Here is a 19,540-nt window from a genome sequence, read left to right as displayed (position 1 = left end):
ACACCTCAAAAGCCTGAGTGCTCTTAATCCCTCCACTCAAAATCCACCGAAACTTCGAGGATTGAGAGAGGTTCACCCGATCTATGTTTCCACCAAACCAATTTGTATTTCTCCTCCTTATCCATCACCAACACTCGTTACTCTTAGAGATTTTAGGCTCCTAGGTAGTAGGAGTCAAGGACTGAAAGTTTCCTTGATTGTGGTGTGCTCCAGGAAGTTTGTAAAGGCCCGGTGGTCTCCTTAAAGACCAACCATGAGTGATTTGAGGCTCATCCACTAGGGGTAACTCAAAAGGGGACTACGGTGAGCCACTTGGTGGCATCCTAGAGCTTTGGCTTTGGCACATCTCAAACGAAAATTATCACTCCTTGAAGAGTGTGAACTTTGGGATACATATGCGTCTGCAACTCGTGTGATTTATCCTTTGTCGTTCATTTACTTGCTTTATATGCTCGTTGGCCCACTAATTAGCTTGTTGAATTGCTTGCCTTGGATCTAGCTTGATTGCCTTATAGGTAGTTCTCGTTGTAGATTGTATGTCTATAGATCTTTCTTTATCCGCTTTGTCCCTAAAACTGGAAGTTAATCTAAAACTTTGTAGTCTCCTATTCATCCCTTGTAACCTCTCACCCATCTTGAAAGAATTCGATGTAATTATGTTCGAGAAAAAGAACAATAGTTATTATTTTTTTTGTTGCATTTGTTTCTTACCACTACATCAATATCCATTATGCATTATTATTTAATTATATATTTCCAATTTTCCTCCCATATGAAATAAATACTTGACATTGTTACTTCCGCGGACCAAAAAAGAGATGACATAAAATAGGTAATGTTCTATGCCCATCTAGGTGATAATGTCTAACTAATCAAACATTGCACTCCTGTGAAGTACACACAATCTTTTGGTGATTTATAGCTAATATGGTGGTCTTTCAACATGACACGACCATTTTTCACACACACACACGTGCGCACACACACACAACTTAGAAAGGTCGTCAAGTTGCTCCCAACGATATCTTCGTGCTTCTCGCATATAGAAGTAAAACCAAATTATATCTCATATCATTAGATGCAGTGAAAGGCGTATATTATAAAACAAATGACATTACAATACTAGATTAGACCATAATCTATTGCATAGGGAAAACACCACATCATTCCTCACACAACTCTGTTCATAACATCACAACCTCTCAATACTTCATGCCATACTCGAAGAATGCAACACGAGGACAAATGCCAAGAACTTCCGTAAACCTGCAAGTAGCACACATATTTATCGCTCAACAAATCTGCAAAATGGAGCATTTTAGTATTTGGTCATATAGAGTGAATGTACAATTATCATTTGATATGGGGCCTAACCTCTAGCCTTTTGTGGCCATGGGAACCGGCTGGGACACCCTCAAACCCCCTTTTATTCCAAAAAAGGGATCAACCCCTCTTCAGTCTGATAAGAAGAAGTCAAGTTATCGGTTCCGTATTAAGTAAAGATAAGGAACCCGCCCAAAGGATTTCTTCGGCTTCGGTGGGGGTGTGAGGAGGAAGGCATAGTTAATAAGATGAGGGAGGGGTGTGGTTGTAGGGGACCTCAAGGAAGATATAAAACTTCCGATGGTGATGTACTTGACTTCCAAAGGCTAAAAATGATAGTTGATAGGTAACACACTCCCTTACCCCCTCCGGGGATGGGAACAAAGAAGGGTCTTCAGACGCTTGACTTGACGCCACCAGCAATGCCCGAGACAACTAGATTTCATGATTTTGGATACAACGCATGAAGGAACCTAGGAAGGCCTCAATGGACGTAGCTGTCAGAGGGGAGGAGGCAGTGGTATCCTTTGCGAGACCTAGGTTTGGCCATGATGACGAGTCTTTGCTAGTGGAATTATAGCACCCTTATCCCTCCTTCTAGGAGAGGAGGTAGTGGCAAGGGTATTACGCTCCCATACTCTCCCTGAGGGGGAGGGGTGCTTTTGCCACTTGACTTTTTTTGCAAAAAATCGTTCAATCTATCAATAATATGTAGCATTAGTACAAAGATCCCCATAACTGGCAAAAATTATAACCAGGTCCATGGAGCACGTAGCGGTGACTACAAGTATTCGAATGAGCCAAAGGTGCACATCGACATCTTTCCCCTCACCAGAACTGGGAAACCTTGTTGTATTTGACAATCCAGTAAATCGTTGTGCTAAGGCCCCAAAGGGCCAACACATCGGAATAACAACCGTCGCCAAGGAAGGAAAACATAGACCAGAGGGGCCATACCTGCAATCAAATAATGACTACGAGCATCGACTGAGTCTAGACGGACCCGCTGGAGACCAACGCCGACCAGGATCCAAACAGATTCATCAGAGACCAACGTCAACTAGATCCATGCAGATTTGCCGGAAACACACCTCCACATGCCTCTTTCAATGCTAGGCGCACTACCATCATGGGGATGAACCGAGAGGATGTTATTCTGACTCTAGGGCAACGCCGCCACCTCGTCGCCCCGACTAGGACACAACAACTACCTCCCACATAAACTGCTGATCATAGGAGGAAGATCACATGTACCGAAGAAGGGCCTACATAAGGTTTAAACCCGAGTGTTGCCGACCAGATGGAAGTTAACTTTCATGGACGAATACAAAGGCCAGACGACTCAACAACCCTAGTCATGGGGAAGAACCCTAACCTACTATTACAACTACCCTACCATCAGGTTCGCATCACCTCCCCTTCATCTGGTGCCGGTAGGCCAATTGAGGAGAGGGGAGACCAGCGGTGCGACAGGGGAGGCGGAGACACATACTATGTTGTTTCCTAAACACTTGGCGTACACCACCGTTAATAGACTTTTAAAGCTGGATCTTTGATTTGGTGGTAACATGAGGAGGCTAGGAAGACACCGATGAGCGTAACTAGCGAAGGGGAAGAGGCAATGGCAACCTTTACAAGACCTAGGTTCTTACTATATCATTTTGTGTTAGACTTCAAAGCAAGCCCATTGATGGGGTTGAGGCAGTCACTCAGATTTGTCAAGCATGCGCTAGCTCGACCAGTGGAAGGAGATGGAGTGGCTAGTGCACGAAAGGAAGGGGGAAGCGGCGAGGAGGACCGCTCTCGTTACGTGGATGCAGCTCGGAGGGGTCACGCCAGTTGTCTAGTATTTTATGGCCAGCGAGGAGGACCGCTCTCGCTACGTGTATGCAGCTCGTACCATTGCGCCAGTTTTCTAGTCCTTCTTAGGAAATTTATGGCCACGCTTCAAATCCAGCAAATATTAACAGCCGTTACACAGTGCACCACGCCCGGCCTTAGGAAAGTTAATCAATTCCATCTGGCAAAAAGGCGTAAACGGGGAAGGAAATCATAGAATTATGGAAAGAAATCAGTGGAAAATCAATACAACCTGTTTTCAAAAGGAAGCGCCGGGTAGCCGCCAGCTAAGCGCGCACGCAGCCACCCCAGGCAGGAGGAGGAGGAAAAAAAGACAGCCGCCGCAAGTGGAAAGCGCAGCAGGGGGGAGAGAGAGGAGAGAGAGAGCGCCCCGCGGAATCATTAACTCCTAATCGCTCGCCCCCTGACAGAATTTAATCCCGAAATCTCGTAATTTACTTGCTTTACTAATCACGCTTAGCGATTTAGTCTCCCCCCTCCCTCCTCCTTCCCTCCTCCGCAGCCCACCACCTCTTCTTCCTCCCTCCCTCCCTCCCCTGCGCTGCTGCTCCCTTTCCCCCCACGGCCCTCTCGCCGCCCGAATCCGCGGCGCCGCAGCCGGAGCCCGAGCACGCCGCGCGCACCGAGCCGGATCTGCGGCCGCGATGGAGGCGATTCGCGCGTGATTCTCCGAGGGAGCGACGGGGGCTGGTGAGGCTTCCGCCGGCGTGATGGAGCCGCCGGAGGAGGCCGGCGGCGGGGACCAGTTCCCGGTGGGAATGAAGGTGCTGGTCGTCGACGACGACCAGACGTGCCTCGCCGTGCTCAAGAGGATGCTCGTCCAGTGCCGCTACGACGGTGAGCGGATTCTCCTCTCCTTCCCGTCTCGCTTGCTGCGGTGTGGTGTCGTGCTGCTCTGGTGCCGCCTGATTGGGTGCCCACGTACGTAGGTCTGGCGGCCTATAGGCTCCGTTGCTTCGTAGCTGTGTTTTGGTTTGTCCATAGTTGGAAAGCTCATGCTTATTAGGAGTTTGATTTGCTCTTTCCGTGTTTCTAGGGGATTCTCAACGGTCCTGTAATCCTCCGTTTTCGAGAAATTGTGCCCCCTTCTCCCGGTTTTATCTGTCTGGGGAATGGATTTCTGATGTGTGTTTGATTAAGGACTGGTAATTGCGTTGGAGATCTGGCTGGAGGAAGAATCTGAGCAGGCTCATGTCTATTGTTACTGATTGCTAATTCGCAATACTTTACCCATTAGCACGAGTATTAGGATTAGATTCCGGTGATTCACGCGAGTTTCCAGTTATGATTCCAGCTAGTACATAAACAGCGCATGCAATATCTCTAGGAATAGATAGTTGATGCGCCTATTTTTTGCCTTTTATTACCGTAGTAATCTTATTTTAGGCCTAATGACCGAAAATGGTTGATGTACAGTTTCGTTCTATTTGGGAACAGTAAGTTAGTACACGTACTGCAACACGCTGTCAATATAATCCAACGGGAAACATGTACCGTCTGATCAGGGCTGACGTGGGAGTGTTTCCCTGGGATGCACGCTCAACCCAATTAGCATCGATGTATCTATTTGCTCGACTGTAATGCCTGTCTCTATTTATTTGCGCAACCTTAATGTTGTTTCTATTATTCACTGCATATATGAGCTCATATGTATCCCTTGCCTATAGATTCTACTCTGGGCGCAAATGCCCAGACACATACATAGGGAAATAGTGTAAGGAGAGAACCAGGCTCCTGATTGTGTTGTATTGTTGTTGCTGCTATTGCTTAATTTTCCTATTCTGTGCATAGTGTACTTACTAGGCATTCATGTGGATGGGTAGCTATTGCCATAGGAAGCTTGAAGGTTACAACCTTTGGAGGTTGTACCCCCCGAACCGAAGTAAGTGTGCTATGAATGCTAGTTTGGTACAAATCTAATATGTGGGGAGGGGACATATCTGTCTCCATTTGCTGGACATAATGTTCAAGAAAATTAGCATCAGAGGCTGCTGGACTCGATTGTCTTATCTGATGTTACTACAGTTGAATGATTTTTCCGCTTACCCTTTCCAAAGGTCAGTCCAGCATCCTTGACACGTGGCGACGCCATGTGCTTGCTTGTGTCGCAACTAAACAAAGTGGTGGATTTGATTGTCTTATCCAATGTTGCTACAATTGAATGATGTTTCCTACTTTAAATATAAATGTAAATGCTAAGTAGTTGGTACCGTTTCGAAAGCTGGTTCAGCATCCTTGGCGGCTTGACATGTGGCACCACCATCTGCTCGCTCGTGTTGCAATCGAACAAGGTGTGCATGGTTTTTCCATGATGGGAGCCATGCTTGCATGGCTTGCACTATTTCCTTTCTCTTCTGGGTGCATGGGTATATGTTTTTAATTCTCTAATAAATTTTGTTGTTGCTTCTCAACCGCACATCAAATAATGATCCATTTGCCTCATTATATTTTGTGCAGCAAGATCTTCACATATGTAGACCCACTTGTACTTATTTCAGTGAAATAAGTGGTCCTGCCTTCTGCGCTCAATGCATGGTAGCCAGCATTACATCTCATGTCGTCTTTGATGAATGAGTGCTCTAACCTATGCCCCCCTTTCAATATCTATAGAAAAGTTGAAAGGCCAAAGGCCTGTGACTCCGTGGAGCTTGTAGCGTCTGTGACGTTTTTATTTGGCAAGGTTCACTTTGGGTAATAACTGCACAAAAAATATCCAGCATGTTCCATGTAAGACAAAACCTGAAGTAAGCAGATACAAAAGAAAGACCAGTAGAAAAACGCTCGGGAACCAGAAAATGAATCTCCTAATGTCTCAGGACAAGACATGCGTCATGTGGTAGAAGCACCCTCTGGTTGGCTGCCTGGAGGACACTCTTCCCCGAGAGCTCCCAAATATAGAACAGGACAGCTCAAAACATTTTGCACACCCATGAACATCTTGAAACGTTCTGTCTGGCTATACATGACTTATACATTCGGTAGGCACATTATACTGTCACTGCCAACCAGTGAAATGTTGCTCTATCCAATATATGTTACTGTATTGTTTTCTGCTCCATCATATATCCTTTCTTTTGTGCAGCTACAACTTGTTCTCAGGCCACGAGAGCATTAGCTATGCTGCGAGAGAACAGGGGTGCTTTTGATGTTATAATTAGTGATGTTCACATGCCTGATATGAATGGATTCAGGTTACTTGAACTTGTAGGCCTTGAGATGGATCTTCCAGTTATTAGTAAGTAAATTCTACTATCTCCTGTGTTCGAGAAAAAGATTCTACTATCTCCTGTTCAGTATGTTCACTTGTGAATGGGATGCGATACTAAAGCTTGTTGATGACATTTCAGTGATGTCTGCTGATTCAAGGACGGATCTAGTAATGAAAGGAATAAAACATGGAGCATGTGATTATTTGATTAAACCTGTCAGGATGGAAGAGTTAAAAAACATCTGGCAACATGTTGTGAGGAAAAAGTTTGGTGGAAGCAAGGAACATGAGCATTCAGGTAGCTTAGATGATACAGATCGGAACAGACTAACTAATAATGATAATGAGTATGCTTCCTCTGCAAATGATGGAGCTGAGGATAGCTGGAAGTCTCAGAAAAAGAAACGGGATAAAGAAGAGGATGACAGTGAATTGGAAAGTGGTGATCCTTCTAATAATTCGAAGAAACCCAGAGTTGTTTGGTCAGTTGAGCTCCATCAACAATTTGTAAATGCAGTTAATCACCTCGGAATAGACAGTAAGCTTTTGTTACCTGCTTTAGTACTTATTTTATCAACTTTGGTGTTTATTACTCCCCCCGTCCCATAATATTGACACTAGTGTAGTGTAAAAAACGCTCTTATATTATGGGATGGAGGGAGTAGTACATTACTGTAAGTAGGATAAAAGTTCTTTCTATACTAGTTTTATCAAGCAAGTGTTGTCTGTTGAACACCTATGATTTAGAAGTATGCCAATTCTCTCCACTTTTGTGTCTCATTTTATTTTTTATATTTCTACAGAAGCTGTTCCCAAGAAAATTTTGGAGTTGATGAATGTCCCTGGTTTAACTAGGGAAAACGTCGCCAGCCATTTGCAGGTTTGATTATTGTCTTCAATGTTCCTACCTTTTTAGTATCCTTAAGGAGATGATGTATTGAACTTATGTTTACTGGTGGCTTCTCTATTTTACTGTTTTCTACGCTCCTGGATGTTAGTAACTGTGTACATTTTACACCTCATTATCCCTAGCTCGAAGAATCCTCTCTAGCTTAGTTAGCAATATGAATTAAGGGCCTTCTGTTAGAATTAGTTTTGATTTTCAGAAAATTATGCTTTAGTGACTACAGTGCAGCTTAAATTTTTTTGCTCTAAAATGCAATTGCCTCAAGTTGTAGATTTTAACTAAAAAATATTGTGAGAACATGAATGAATGCTTTCCAATATTTTGGTAGATGTATGACAAGAAGCATTCCCTATTCTTAGTGGTTTGATGCTGACATGCTAGTTATCTCCTCTGTGCATCCCGTTAGTTCGAACAGGTTATATTGCCTGATGTCTTCTGAGCCCAAAACTATCCTTATTACCTCCAGATTCATCATATACTCCTTCCGTATCACACATAACTGACGTTTTTGGACATGCCTTCAGTCATATTTTTAAACCTGACTACAGATAATCAGATATCATTTTAATTATTCTGTTTGAAATTTTCCAAAATCATATTTGTAGATTTGTCTCAAAAAATATTTGTTGAATATTATGTTAGTAAGTCTTGTACATATGCTGTATTAATAATCAGTGGTCAAAGTTACATCTTGAAGACCACGTCAGCTGCGAGGGAATAGCAGTTGTAATTTGTTTTTTGCGAAGCAGTATGCTGAGTTGATTTATTGCGGTAACTTTATGTCAGTTATACATGATAATCATGCTGAAAGGAATGCATTTTTTTCTATTTGCAGAAATTCAGATTGTATCTGAAAAGGATAGCTCAGCATCATGCAGGAATGGCCAATCCATATAGTGTGCCTGCTTCTAGTGCTCAAGTGGCCTCCTTGGGAGGACTTGATTTCCAAGCTTTGGCTGCTTCAGGTCAAATCCCTCCTCAAGCCCTGGCAGCTTTGCAGGATGAGCTCCTAGGACGACCTACAAACAGCCTGGTGTTGCCTGGAAGGGACCAGTCATCTTTACGACTTGCTGCAGTCAAAGGAAATAAGCCCCATGGAGAGCAAATAGCATTTGGGCAGCCGATATACAAGGTCCAGAATAATTCATATGCGGCATTACCCCAAAACAGCTCTGCAGTTGGAAGAATGCCTTCTTTTTCAGCTTGGCCCAATAACAAACTTGGTATGTCAGATTCAATGAGCGCACTGGGTCATGTGAATAATTCTCAGAATAGCAATATGGTCTTGCACGAATTGCAACAGCAGCCAGATACCATGCTGTCGGGAACCCTTCACACTCTAGATGTCAAACCTTCCGGCATAGTAATGCCATCTCAGTCATTAAATACTTTCCCAGCTAGTGAGGGTCTCTCTCCTAATCAAAATTCCTTGATTATACCTTCTCAATCGTCAGGTTTTCTAACAGGCATTCCTCCATCCATGAAGCCTGAACTTGTTCTCCCAACTTCTCAATCATCAAACAGTCTGTTAGGTGGGATTGATCTGATTAACCAAGCTTCAACCAGTCAGCCTTTCATTAGTAGCCATGGAGGAAATCTTCCTGGTCTCATGAATCGTAACTCAAATGTGATGCCATCACAAGGAATAAGTAGCTTTCAAACTGGTAATACTCCATATCTGGTTAATCAGAACTCTATGGGAATGGGCTCTAAACCACCTGGTGTTCTAAAGACTGAGAGCACTGACTCTCTTAACCAAAACTATGCTTATGCCAACCATATGGATTCCGGCTTGCTGTCTTCTCAGTCAAAAAATGCACAGTTCGGTTTTCTGCAGAGTCCAAATGATATCACAGGTGGCTGGTCTTCTTTGCAAAATATGGATGGTTATAGAAATACTGTTGGGCCAAGTCAGCCAGTGTCCAGTTCGTCTAGCTTTCAGAGTTCTAATGCAGCCCTTGGGAAATTGCCTGATCAAGGACGAGGAAAAAATCTTGGATTTGTTGGGAAGGGTACTTGCATCCCGAACCGCTTTGCAGTGGATGAGATTGAATCTCCAACTAACAGCTTGAGTCACAGCATTGGAAGCAGTGGAGACATCCCTGACATGTTCGGATTTAGTGGACAGATGTGAAGGCTTCTTGGATTTGTAAGTAGGTAAGCATCATTTCGTAGTCAAGTTTGTTGTTTTCAAGGTACTGTTTCATTTGGACAATAATAGATTTTGTCAGCTTAGCAACATCTTGCTTTCCCTTTCCTTTTGAAGTTTTGATGCATTGATTTATTTGTTGTATTAATCCTATTTATTTTCACTTGGTAGCTCTTGCAGCAACTTTTATCAACTTCACATACTCTTCAAGCTAGTCTGGCCGTAGCCTATTAGATTTATCAACTTCACATACCCTTGTGAATTATGCTAATTAGATTTATATATTGATTACTCTCTTTTCTTGCCTGATGCAAGAACATGTGTTCACTTTATAGATTATAATTGAAACGCCTGTTTTCTAACATAATTGTTTACTTTGTGCAGGGTAATCCCTGGAAACAATTTAGTGGTTTGATGAATGGTTGCTCTTATTTTTCATTTCATCTTCTTCTTTTCTCTGTAATTGGTTTATAAAGGGAATAATTTGTGACAGCATGTTGAATCTTGGTTTATAGAAAGTTGTTCGGTTTAAAGAATTTTGAATTATTTGGTCCTGTCTGCCGTAGCTCCTTGGCCTAGTTAACTTGTGTGTTCGTTTAGTCCCATCTAACAGGTCTTTTTTTGTGTAAAATATTTTTCTGCTCATCTAACTCGTATGCCGTCTCCGATACTGGAATTCAGGGAGGCTATATATTATCTGGTACATATTTCTATTTTAGTTTAGAGGATTAACAATTGCATCTGAGATCTTGTCTTGAACATATGGCTGTAAAGCCTGTAAATTGCATCTAGTTGAATATATGGCTGTAAAGCCTGTAAGTTGCCTTCCTGAGTGGACCTACAAAAATATATACAATTTTGTCCATGTAGCCAAGCCTGTCTTAGATATGCTGCTAGTCACTTCTGGCCAGCAATGCCTGGTTTAAGCCATCCACCCCAGTAGGAGTACTAGAAGCAGCATGTTCACAGTCCTCTTCCTCTGGCGCGACCAGAGCCGCCTTCTGCGCGCGTTGTCTGTCCGATGGGTACGTGCAGTAGAGCAAGGAGTAGATGCTGCAGCAGATGGCCATGGGCACGGCGATCTCCGCGAAAACAGCCTTCGCCAGCGCGGCGGCGTTCTCCCGTTCAGCCTTCCCGGTGCCGCCGGACGCCGGCTGGTACCCGAAGACCCGCTCCGCCAGGATGCCCACGACGGCCGGCGCGAACGACGAGAAGATCGTCTCGAAGAACCTGTCCAGCGCGTACACCGTCGTCCTCGCCTTCTCCGGCACGATCTCCGCGAGTATCGGGCTGCAAAGGGACCCCAGTTAGCAAGCAGCGCATGCAAAGAATGGAAAGTTTTGCCACCAGCATTGCTCACTTGTTGGTGGCCGGGGGGCACCAGGGCATGACGAAGCCGAGGACGGCGAAGGCGGCGGCGTACGCGGCCCCGGCCGAGGGGTCGATGGGCAGCGCGAGCAGCAGGACGGCGGCGACCGGGACGGTCGACGCCGTGCTCACCTGCGCCAGCGCGACCCTGCCGGCGTTCGGGAACCGCCGGGCCATGGGGTCCCCGATGAGCCCGGCGAACAGCGAGCCGAGCGCCCCGGTCAGCTGGTTGAGGTTGGTGATGACGCTGGTCTCCCAGTGCGTGAACCCCACGAGCTCCAGCCACATGGCGGCGAAGGTGAGCGCCGTCCACGGCACCGACCCGGCCACCCCCTGCGCCACCAGGATCTGGAACGTCGGCAAGCGCACCACGTCCCTGGCCTCCATGGCGAGCTCTCTGGCCACCGTTGCCGTGCTCTTCTCGGACGTGCTGGGCGGACGGGGGTCCGAGGCGAGGAACCACGTCGAGACGGCGAGCGCGACGCTGAGGAGCGCGAGTATGTGGAATGCCAGGCGCCAGCCGGGGACGCCGAGGAAGGTCGTGGGCGCGAGCAGCACGCCGAGTGTGCCCCCCGTCATGGCGCCCAGGCGGCTCGCCATCCCCAGCCACCCGAACGCCGAGCCGCGCGTCGTGTCGTCGCTGTAGTCGGCCGCCAGGGAGTTCATCGCCGGCACCACCAGCGCCAGGCCGACGCCGTTAAACCCTCTCGCGATCGCCATCTGTCAAAAGTAGCAGTGTGTTTTCAGCTGTAATTCGCACCGTTACAACTATTCAAGTAGGCATGCCATGAGGCGGAGGCTGCTGACCTGGGCAAAAGTGCCGGAGACGCCGACGAGCATGGTGGCGACGGCCCAGAGGAAGGCGCCCGCGGCGACGACGCGCGCGCGGTCGTGGCGCGCCGCGGCGCACGCCGCGAGCGGGTAGCACATGGCCTGGACGAGCGCGCGGCACAGCGTGAGGGAGCCCAGCGCGGCCGGGGACGCGCCCAGCTCGGCGCCCACCTCCCTGTACACGGCCGGCAGCAGCGCCTCGTCGGCGCGCTCCAGCAGCGACGCCACCGTCACCAGCGCCAGCGTCCATTGCCTCCGCCGCCGCTGCACCAACGTGTGGGTGCTCGTGCTCACCATTGCTCACTTGGATCCTCTTCGCCTTGGCCGCTCCGGGAGCCCACAAGAAAAGCCCCGTAAATAAGGATCGCTCTCGAGTGAGTCTGGACGGAGATGAGATCAACAGAAAGTCGCCGATAATTTGATTTTGTTGGTCGGTCGCACCGCATTGTGTGCATCTGCACTCTTCTTGGATGGCATGGCATTGCACACAATGTGCATCAGCGCACGTTCTCTTCTTCTTCTGCTGAATTATTATAGCTACGAACGCGTGAGATGTGTTCAACGGGTGATCGACGTCATACGCCACAGGCCGGGCATGTTCGACAGCAACGGATCACCGACCCTCACTGGACACCGGGAGAGGCACCTCAAAACAGACTGCACAGCATCCCTCAGAAAGATTCCACGCATGCATATTTCAATAAAGGGTTAAATTAGATAGAGAACCATCTACAAGCAGCCTCGTTTAACACACAATGCGTCGTACTATGTTTTAAACGGCCATTCGCAACGCGTTGAACTCTCGTGTTCCACGATGATGAGATCTTCAAAACTGTAGCAGCGTCACTGCTTTGATAGCGAAGGCTAGTGAATCGTATTGAAAATTTCGAGTTAATTCTGATCCATCTATCTAGAACATCTATGTGTGAAGCGGTGATAACTTGGAAGACATTTTAGAAGTATGGTCACTTTTCACCACATTTTGCAAAAGTAGTTCCGATACGATCCATATTTAACGCGCACGGGTGCAGAAAGCACAAGCCATAGAACAGATATGTGATGAGTTGGCCTACTAGGAAGCTCAACAAGAGTGACATTTAAAAACACACACACATATATCATAATCGTTCATTAAGCATATACCACGCAAGGCAGAACACTATTAACAAAAGCATCATCAGAATGGTTAACAAAACCAAATCTCACAATCTCATGTATCACCATATTAGCCCGCCGTGGAGGTATAAAGCCTATCCTCTTTTGAGGTTCCCTCAGTTAAGGGGTTGGAAGCTTCCGCGAGGGCCTTGAGACTTCCTCCTTGGTGATCATCTGTCTCTACGACGGTTAAGCTATGTAAAAGACTGCAAAGCTCTGATATCAATTGGAATGATCGAGATGGACCTGGAGAGGGTTGAATAGGGACAACTAATTGATCTAGATGGACCTAGAGAGAGTTGAATAGAGATAACTAATTTTTTTACTACACTTATCAGCAAATTTAGTTTTTGTGCTACATAAAGTGTGAATCTAAACAATGCTACCATGACATACACAACCTATATGATGTTTGCAAGGTCGAGTGACCAAAGTAAACCACAAGTAAATGAGTTGGGTATAAAATAAGAGAAAACCACGGAGAAGAAGATGTAGCCAAATATTTACTTCTTTGGAGGGAAACTAGTCAGTGTTGGAGAGGTGGATGTTACCACCAAGGCACACCAATATCGGAAAGGCTAACCAACTTCTCCTAGAGATATCACCAAGTGATTCACAACCAGTAGTGGTAGACTTTGAGGCGGCTTCCAAACCTTCCCAAACTTTGAATGCAAATCATAAGTTAATTCCTTCCCGGAGACTCCTATCGCCTAAGAGTCTCCAACCACCAAGAGTAACAAACCCGCAATGAACTTAAATTCCTTTGATGGAAATATAGATCGGGGGCTCCTCTCTCTTTTCCGTCAAAAGAGTAGAATGATTTGATTGTGGGGCATGGATGTTACGTGTAACATCTCAAATTTTCAATTTGGATGTTATACATAGGTCATCATATGCATATCATATTTTATTTGCATTTTGGTTTTGATCCTAGAAATTCTAAGCAACTCAAGGACCCATGGAGAGAGTTGGAAATTTCGTTTATTTTCATATTTGAGTTTTTCTCAAATATTGAAAAGAGGATCATCTTGGTTTTAATTATTTTTCTCTCCAATCAATATTTCCAATATTAAAAAAAATAAAAGAGAGGAGATAATATGACTTCTCCAAAATAAAGGAAATATTGAAGGAAAATATTAAAATAAAATAAATAATTTTATTTGGATTTTATTGATATTTTATTCGAATTAGAAAAATATGTATTTTTCAAAATTGCATTTGTAGGCCAAGAAAATATTCACTTCGTTCTAAATATTTTATTTAGATGGTGAAAATTGTTTTTGGCATTTTTAGAATTTTTTTATATTTATTTAGGATTTTCCTTTTCGGTGGATTTTATTTTAAAAATAAAAACCGCGTCGCCCGACTGGGCCAACGGCCCAGCCGAGCGGGCCATAGCCCAGCGTGCCGCCGCCTCCCGCTCCGGCTCGGGAGCGGACTCCCGAGCGCCGCCACCGCCATGGAGGCCGTGTCCGTCCCGGACACGCGCCGCCGCCCTCCCAAAGTCGGACCACCCCCCGAGGCCTTTATAACCCCCCCGCCGCCACCGCCCCTCCCACCTCGCCTCGCCAGCCGCCGCCGCAAGCAGCAGCAGCAGCGCCCGCTTCGCCGCCGTGGCGCGCCCCTGTTGGGGAATGCAGTAATTTCAAAAAAATTCCTACGCACACACAAGATCATGGTGATGCATATCAACGAGAGGGGAGAGTGTCGTCAACGTACCCTCGTAGACCGTAAGCGGAAGCGTTATGAGAACGCGGTTGATGTAGTCGTACGTCTTCACGATCCGACCGATCCAAGTACTGAACGTATAGCACCTCCGAGTTCAGCACACGTTCAGCTCGGTGACGTCCCACGAGCTTCGATCCAGCAGAGCTTCGAGGGAGAGTTCCGTCAGCACGATGGCGTGATGACGGTGATGATGATTCTACCTATGCAGAGCGTCGCCTAAGCACCGCTACGATATGACCGAGGTGGATTATGGTGGAGGGGGGCATCGCACACGGCTAAAAGATCAACTTTTGTGTCTTGGGGTGCCCCTGCCCCCGTATATAAAGGAGCAAGGGGGAGGCCGGACGGCCCTAGCAGGGTGCGCCAGGAGGAGTCCTACTCCCATCGGGAGTAGGATCCCCCCTTTCCTAGTTGGACTAGGAGAGAAGGAGGAAGGAAAGGGGGGGGGGGGGCGCCGCCCCCCTCCTAGTCCAATTCAGACCAGAGGGAGAGGGGGCGCGCGGCCTGCCCTGGTCTCCTCTCTCTCTCTCCAGTATGGCCCAATAAGGCCCATACATTTACCGGGGGGTTCCGGTAACCTCCCGGTACTCCGGTAAAATCCCGATTTCACCCGGAATTATTCCGATGCCCAAATATAGGCTTCCAATATATTGATCTTTATGTCTCAACCATTTCGAGACTCTTCGTCATGTCCGTGATCATATCCGGGACTCCGAACTACCTTCGGTACATCAAAACACATAAACTCATATTACCGATCGTCATCGAACTTTAAGCGTGCGGACCCTATGGGTTCGAGAACTATGTAGACATGACCGAGACTCATCTCCGGTCAATAACCAATAGCGGAACCTGGATGCTGATATTGGTTCCTACATATTCTACGAAGATCTTTGTCGGTCAAACGGCATAACAACATACGTTGTTCCCTTTGTCATCGGTATGTTACTTGCCCGAGATTTGATCATCGGTATCCTTATACCTAGTTCAATCTCGTTACCGGCAAGTCTCTTTACTCATTCCTTAATGCATCATCCCGCAACTAACTCATTAGTCACAATGCTTGCAAGGCTTATAGTGATGTGCATTACCGAGAGGGCCCAGAGATACCTCTCCGACAATCGGAGTGACAAATCCTAATCTCGATCTATGATAACTCAACAAGTACCATCGGAGACACCTGTAGAGCACCTTTATAATCACCTAGTTACGTTGTGATGTTTGGTAGCACACAAAGTGTTCCTCCGGTACTCGGGAGTTGCATAATCTCATAGTCATAGGAACATGTATAAGTCATGAAGAAAGCAATAGCAACAAACTAAACGATGATCGTGCTAAGCTAACGGATGGGTCAAGTCAATCACATCATTCTCTAATGATGTGATCCCGTTAATAAAATGACAACTCATGTCTATGCTTAGGAAACATAACCATCAATGATTCAACGAGCTAGTCAAGTAGAGGCAAACTAGTGACACTCTGTTTGTCTATGTATTCACACATGTACTAAGTTTCCGGTTAATACAATTCTAGCATGAATAATAAACATTTATCATGATATAAGGAAATATAAATAACAACTTTATTATTGCCTCTAGGGCATATTCCCTCCAGTCTCCCACTTGCACTAGAGTCAATAATCTAGATTACACTGTAATGATTCTAACACCCATGGAGTCTTGGTGCTGATCATGTTTTGCTCGTGAGAGAGGCTTAGTCAACGGGTCTGCAACATTCAGATCCGTATGTATCTTGCAAATCTCTATGTCTCCCTCCTTGACTTGATCGCGGATGGAATTGAAGCGTTGATACGTCTCCAACGTATCTATAATTTTTGATTGCTCCATGCTATATTATCTACTGTTTTGGACATTATTGGGCTTTATTATCCACTTTTATATTATTTTTGGGACTAACCTATTAACCGGAGGCCCAGCCCAGAATTGCTGTTTTTTTGCCTATTTTAGGGTTTCGAAGAAAAGGAATATCAAACGGAATGAACCCTTCGGGAACGTGATTTTCTCAACGAATAAGACCCGGGAGACTTGGACCCTACGTCAAGAAAGGAAACAGGAGGCCACGAGGTAGGGGGGCGCGCCCACCCCCACCAGGCGCGCCCTCCACCCTCGTGGGTCCACTGTTGCTCCACCAACGTACCCCTTCCTCCTATATATATATCCATGTACCCCCAAACGATCAGATACGGAGCCAAAACCCTAATTCCACCGCCGTAACTTTCTGTATCCACGAGATCCCATCTTGGGGCCTGTTCCGGAGCTCCGCCGGAGGGGGCATCGATCACGGCGGGCTTCTACATCAACACCATAGCCTCCCTGATGAAGTGTGAGTAGTTTACCTCAGGCCTACGGGTCCATAGCTAGTAGCTTGATGGCTTCTTCTCTCTTTTTGGATCTCAATACAATGTTTTCCCCCTCTCTTGTGGAGAACTATTCGATGTAATCTTCTTTTTGCGGTGTGTTTGTTGAGACCGATGAATTGTGGGTTTATGATCAAGTCTATCTATGAATAATATTTGAATCTTCTCTGAATTCTTTTATGTATGATTGGTTATCTTTGCAAGTCTCTTCAAATTATCAGTTTGGTTTGGCCTACTAGATTGATCTTTCTTGCAATGGGAGAAGTGCTTAGCTTTGGGTTCAATCTTGCGGTGTCCTTTCCCGGTGACAGTAAGGGCAGCAAGGCACGTATTGTATTGTTGCCATCGAGGATAACAAGATGGGGTTTTCTTCATATTGCATGAGTCTATCCCTCTATATCATGTCATCTTGCTTAAGGCGTTACTCTGGTTTTAACTTAATACTCTAGATGCATGCTGGATAGCGGTCGATGAGTGGAGTAATAGTAGTAGATGCAGGCAGGAGCCGGTCTACTTGTCTCGGACGTGATGCCTATATACATGATCATACCTAGATATTCTCATAGCTATGCTCAATTCTGTCAATTGCTCAACAGTAATTTGTCCACCCACCGTAGAATACTTATGCTCTCGAGAGAAGCCACTAGTGAAACCTATGGCCCCCGGGCCTTTCTTTGTCATATTGATCTCCTACTACTCAGTTATTTCCTTTGCTATTTACTTTGCCTTTATTTTACTTTGCATCTTTATCATAAAAATACCAAAAATATTATCTTATCATATCTATCATATCTCACTCTCGTAAGTGCCTTATAGGGATTGACAAACCCTATTTGCGTTGGTTGCGAGGATTTATTTGTTTTGTGCAGGTACGAGGGACTCGCGCGTAGCCTCCTACTGGATTGATACCTTGGTTCTCAAAAACTGAGGGAAATACTTACGCTACTTGTTGGGGAACGTAGCATAAATTCAAAATTTTCCTACGTGTCACCAAGATCTATCTATGGAGTCATCTAGCAACGAGGGAGGAGTGGATCTACATACCCTTGTAGATCGCGCGCGGAAGCGTTCAAGAGAACGGGGTTGATGGAGTCGTACTCGTCGTGATCCAAATCACCGATGATCCTAGCGCCGAACGGACGGCACCTCCACGTTCAACACACGTACGGAGCAGCGACGTCTCCTCCTTCTTGATCCAGCAAGGGGGGATGAGAGGTTGATGGAGATCCAGCAGCACGACGGCGTGGTGGTGGAAGTAGCGGGATTCCAACAGGGCTTCGCCAAGCGCTGCGGGAGGAGGGAGATGTGTCATGGGAGGGAGAGGGAGGCGCCAGGGCTTAGGTTTTGGTTGCCCTCCCTTCCCCCCACTATATATAGGGCCAAGGGAGAGGGGGAGGGTGCAGCCTTGCCCCTTCCTCCAAGGAAGGGTGCGGCTAGGGAGGAGTCCATCCTCCCCAAGGCACCTAGGAGGTGCCTTCCCCCTTTAGGACTCTTTCTTTCCCTTATCTCTTGGCGCATGGGCCTCTTGGGGCTGGTGTCCTTGGCCCATATAGGCCAAGGCACACACCCCTACAGCCCATGTGGCCCCCCGGGGCAGGTGGACCCCCTTGGTGGACCCCCGGACCCCTTTCGGCACTCCCGGTACAATACCGATAATGCGCGAAACTTTTCCGGCGACCAAAACAAGACTTCCCATATATAAATCTTTACCTCCGGACCATTCTGGAACTCCTCGTGACGTCCGGGATCTCATCCGGGACTCTGAACAACTTTTGGGTTACCGCATACTAATATCTCTATAACCCTAGCATCACCGAACCTTAAGTGTGTAGACCCTACGGGTTCGGGAGACATGCAGACATGACCGAGATGACTCTCCGGTCAATAACCAACAGCGGGATCTGGATACCCGTGTTGGCTCCCACATGTTCCACGATGATCTCATCGGATGAACCACGATGTCAAGGACTTAATAAATCCCGTATACAATTCCCTTTGTCTAGCGGTACGATACTTGCCCGAGATTCGATCGTCGGTATCCTGATACCTTGTTCAATCTCGTTACCGACAAGTCTCTTTACTCGTTCCGTAACACATCATCCCGTGATCAACTCCTTGATCACATTGTGCACATTATGATGATGTCCTACCGAGTGGGCCCAGAGATACCTCTCCGTCACACGGAGTGACAAATCTCAGTCTCGATTCGTGCCAACCCAACAGACACTTTCGGAGATACCCGTAGTGCACCTTTATAGTCACCCAGTTACGTTGTGACGTTTGGCACACCCAAAGCACTCCTACGGTATCTGGGAGTTGCACAATCTCATGGTCTAAGGAAATGATACTTTACATTAGAAAAGCTTTAGCATACGAACTACAAGATCTTTGTGCTAGGCTTAGGATTGGGTCTTGTCCATCACATCATTCTCCTAATGATGTGATCCCGTTATCAACGACATCCAATGTCCATGGTCAGGAAACTGTAACCATCTATTGATCAACGAGCTAGTCAACTAGAGGCTTACTAGGGACATGGTGTTGTCTATGTATCCACACATGTATCTGAGTTTCCTATCAATACAATTCTAGCATGGATAATAAACGATTATCATGAACAAGGAAATATAATAA

The 19,540-nt window shown here is 46.3% G+C and overlaps 2 protein-coding genes across 2 annotated transcripts; one reads left to right on the top strand and one right to left on the bottom strand.

The window, feature by feature from the left end:
• Positions 1 to 3,605: 3,605 nt before the first annotated feature.
• LOC125539373 (two-component response regulator ORR21) lies at positions 3,606 to 9,993 on the top strand. Its single transcript, XM_048702815.2, has 6 exons — positions 3,606 to 4,020; positions 6,266 to 6,418; positions 6,531 to 6,929; positions 7,195 to 7,271; positions 8,134 to 9,455; positions 9,832 to 9,993. The coding sequence occupies exons 1-5, from the start codon at positions 3,894 to 3,896 to the stop codon at positions 9,430 to 9,432; spliced, it is 2,055 nt and encodes a 684-aa protein (XP_048558772.2). The 5' UTR covers positions 3,606 to 3,893; the 3' UTR covers positions 9,433 to 9,455; positions 9,832 to 9,993.
• A 243-nt stretch (positions 9,994 to 10,236) lies between these two features.
• Positions 10,237 to 12,393, bottom strand: LOC125539374 (uncharacterized). The gene is made up of 3 exons (XM_048702816.2): positions 11,623 to 12,393; positions 10,808 to 11,535; positions 10,237 to 10,737 (listed from the first exon to the last, which is right to left on the bottom strand). The coding sequence occupies exons 1-3, from the start codon at positions 11,941 to 11,943 to the stop codon at positions 10,341 to 10,343; spliced, it is 1,446 nt and encodes a 481-aa protein (XP_048558773.1). The 5' UTR covers positions 11,944 to 12,393; the 3' UTR covers positions 10,237 to 10,340.
• Positions 12,394 to 19,540: the final 7,147 nt, after the last annotated feature.

The sequence above is a fragment of the Triticum urartu genome, chromosome 4A (assembly GCF_056163025.1).
Source record: "Triticum urartu cultivar PI428250 chromosome 4A, HENAU_Tu73, whole genome shotgun sequence".
Taxonomy (NCBI): domain Eukaryota; kingdom Viridiplantae; phylum Streptophyta; class Magnoliopsida; order Poales; family Poaceae; genus Triticum; species Triticum urartu.
Note: the sequence above shows the minus strand (reverse complement) of the source record. Positions and strands in the feature narration are given on the sequence as shown.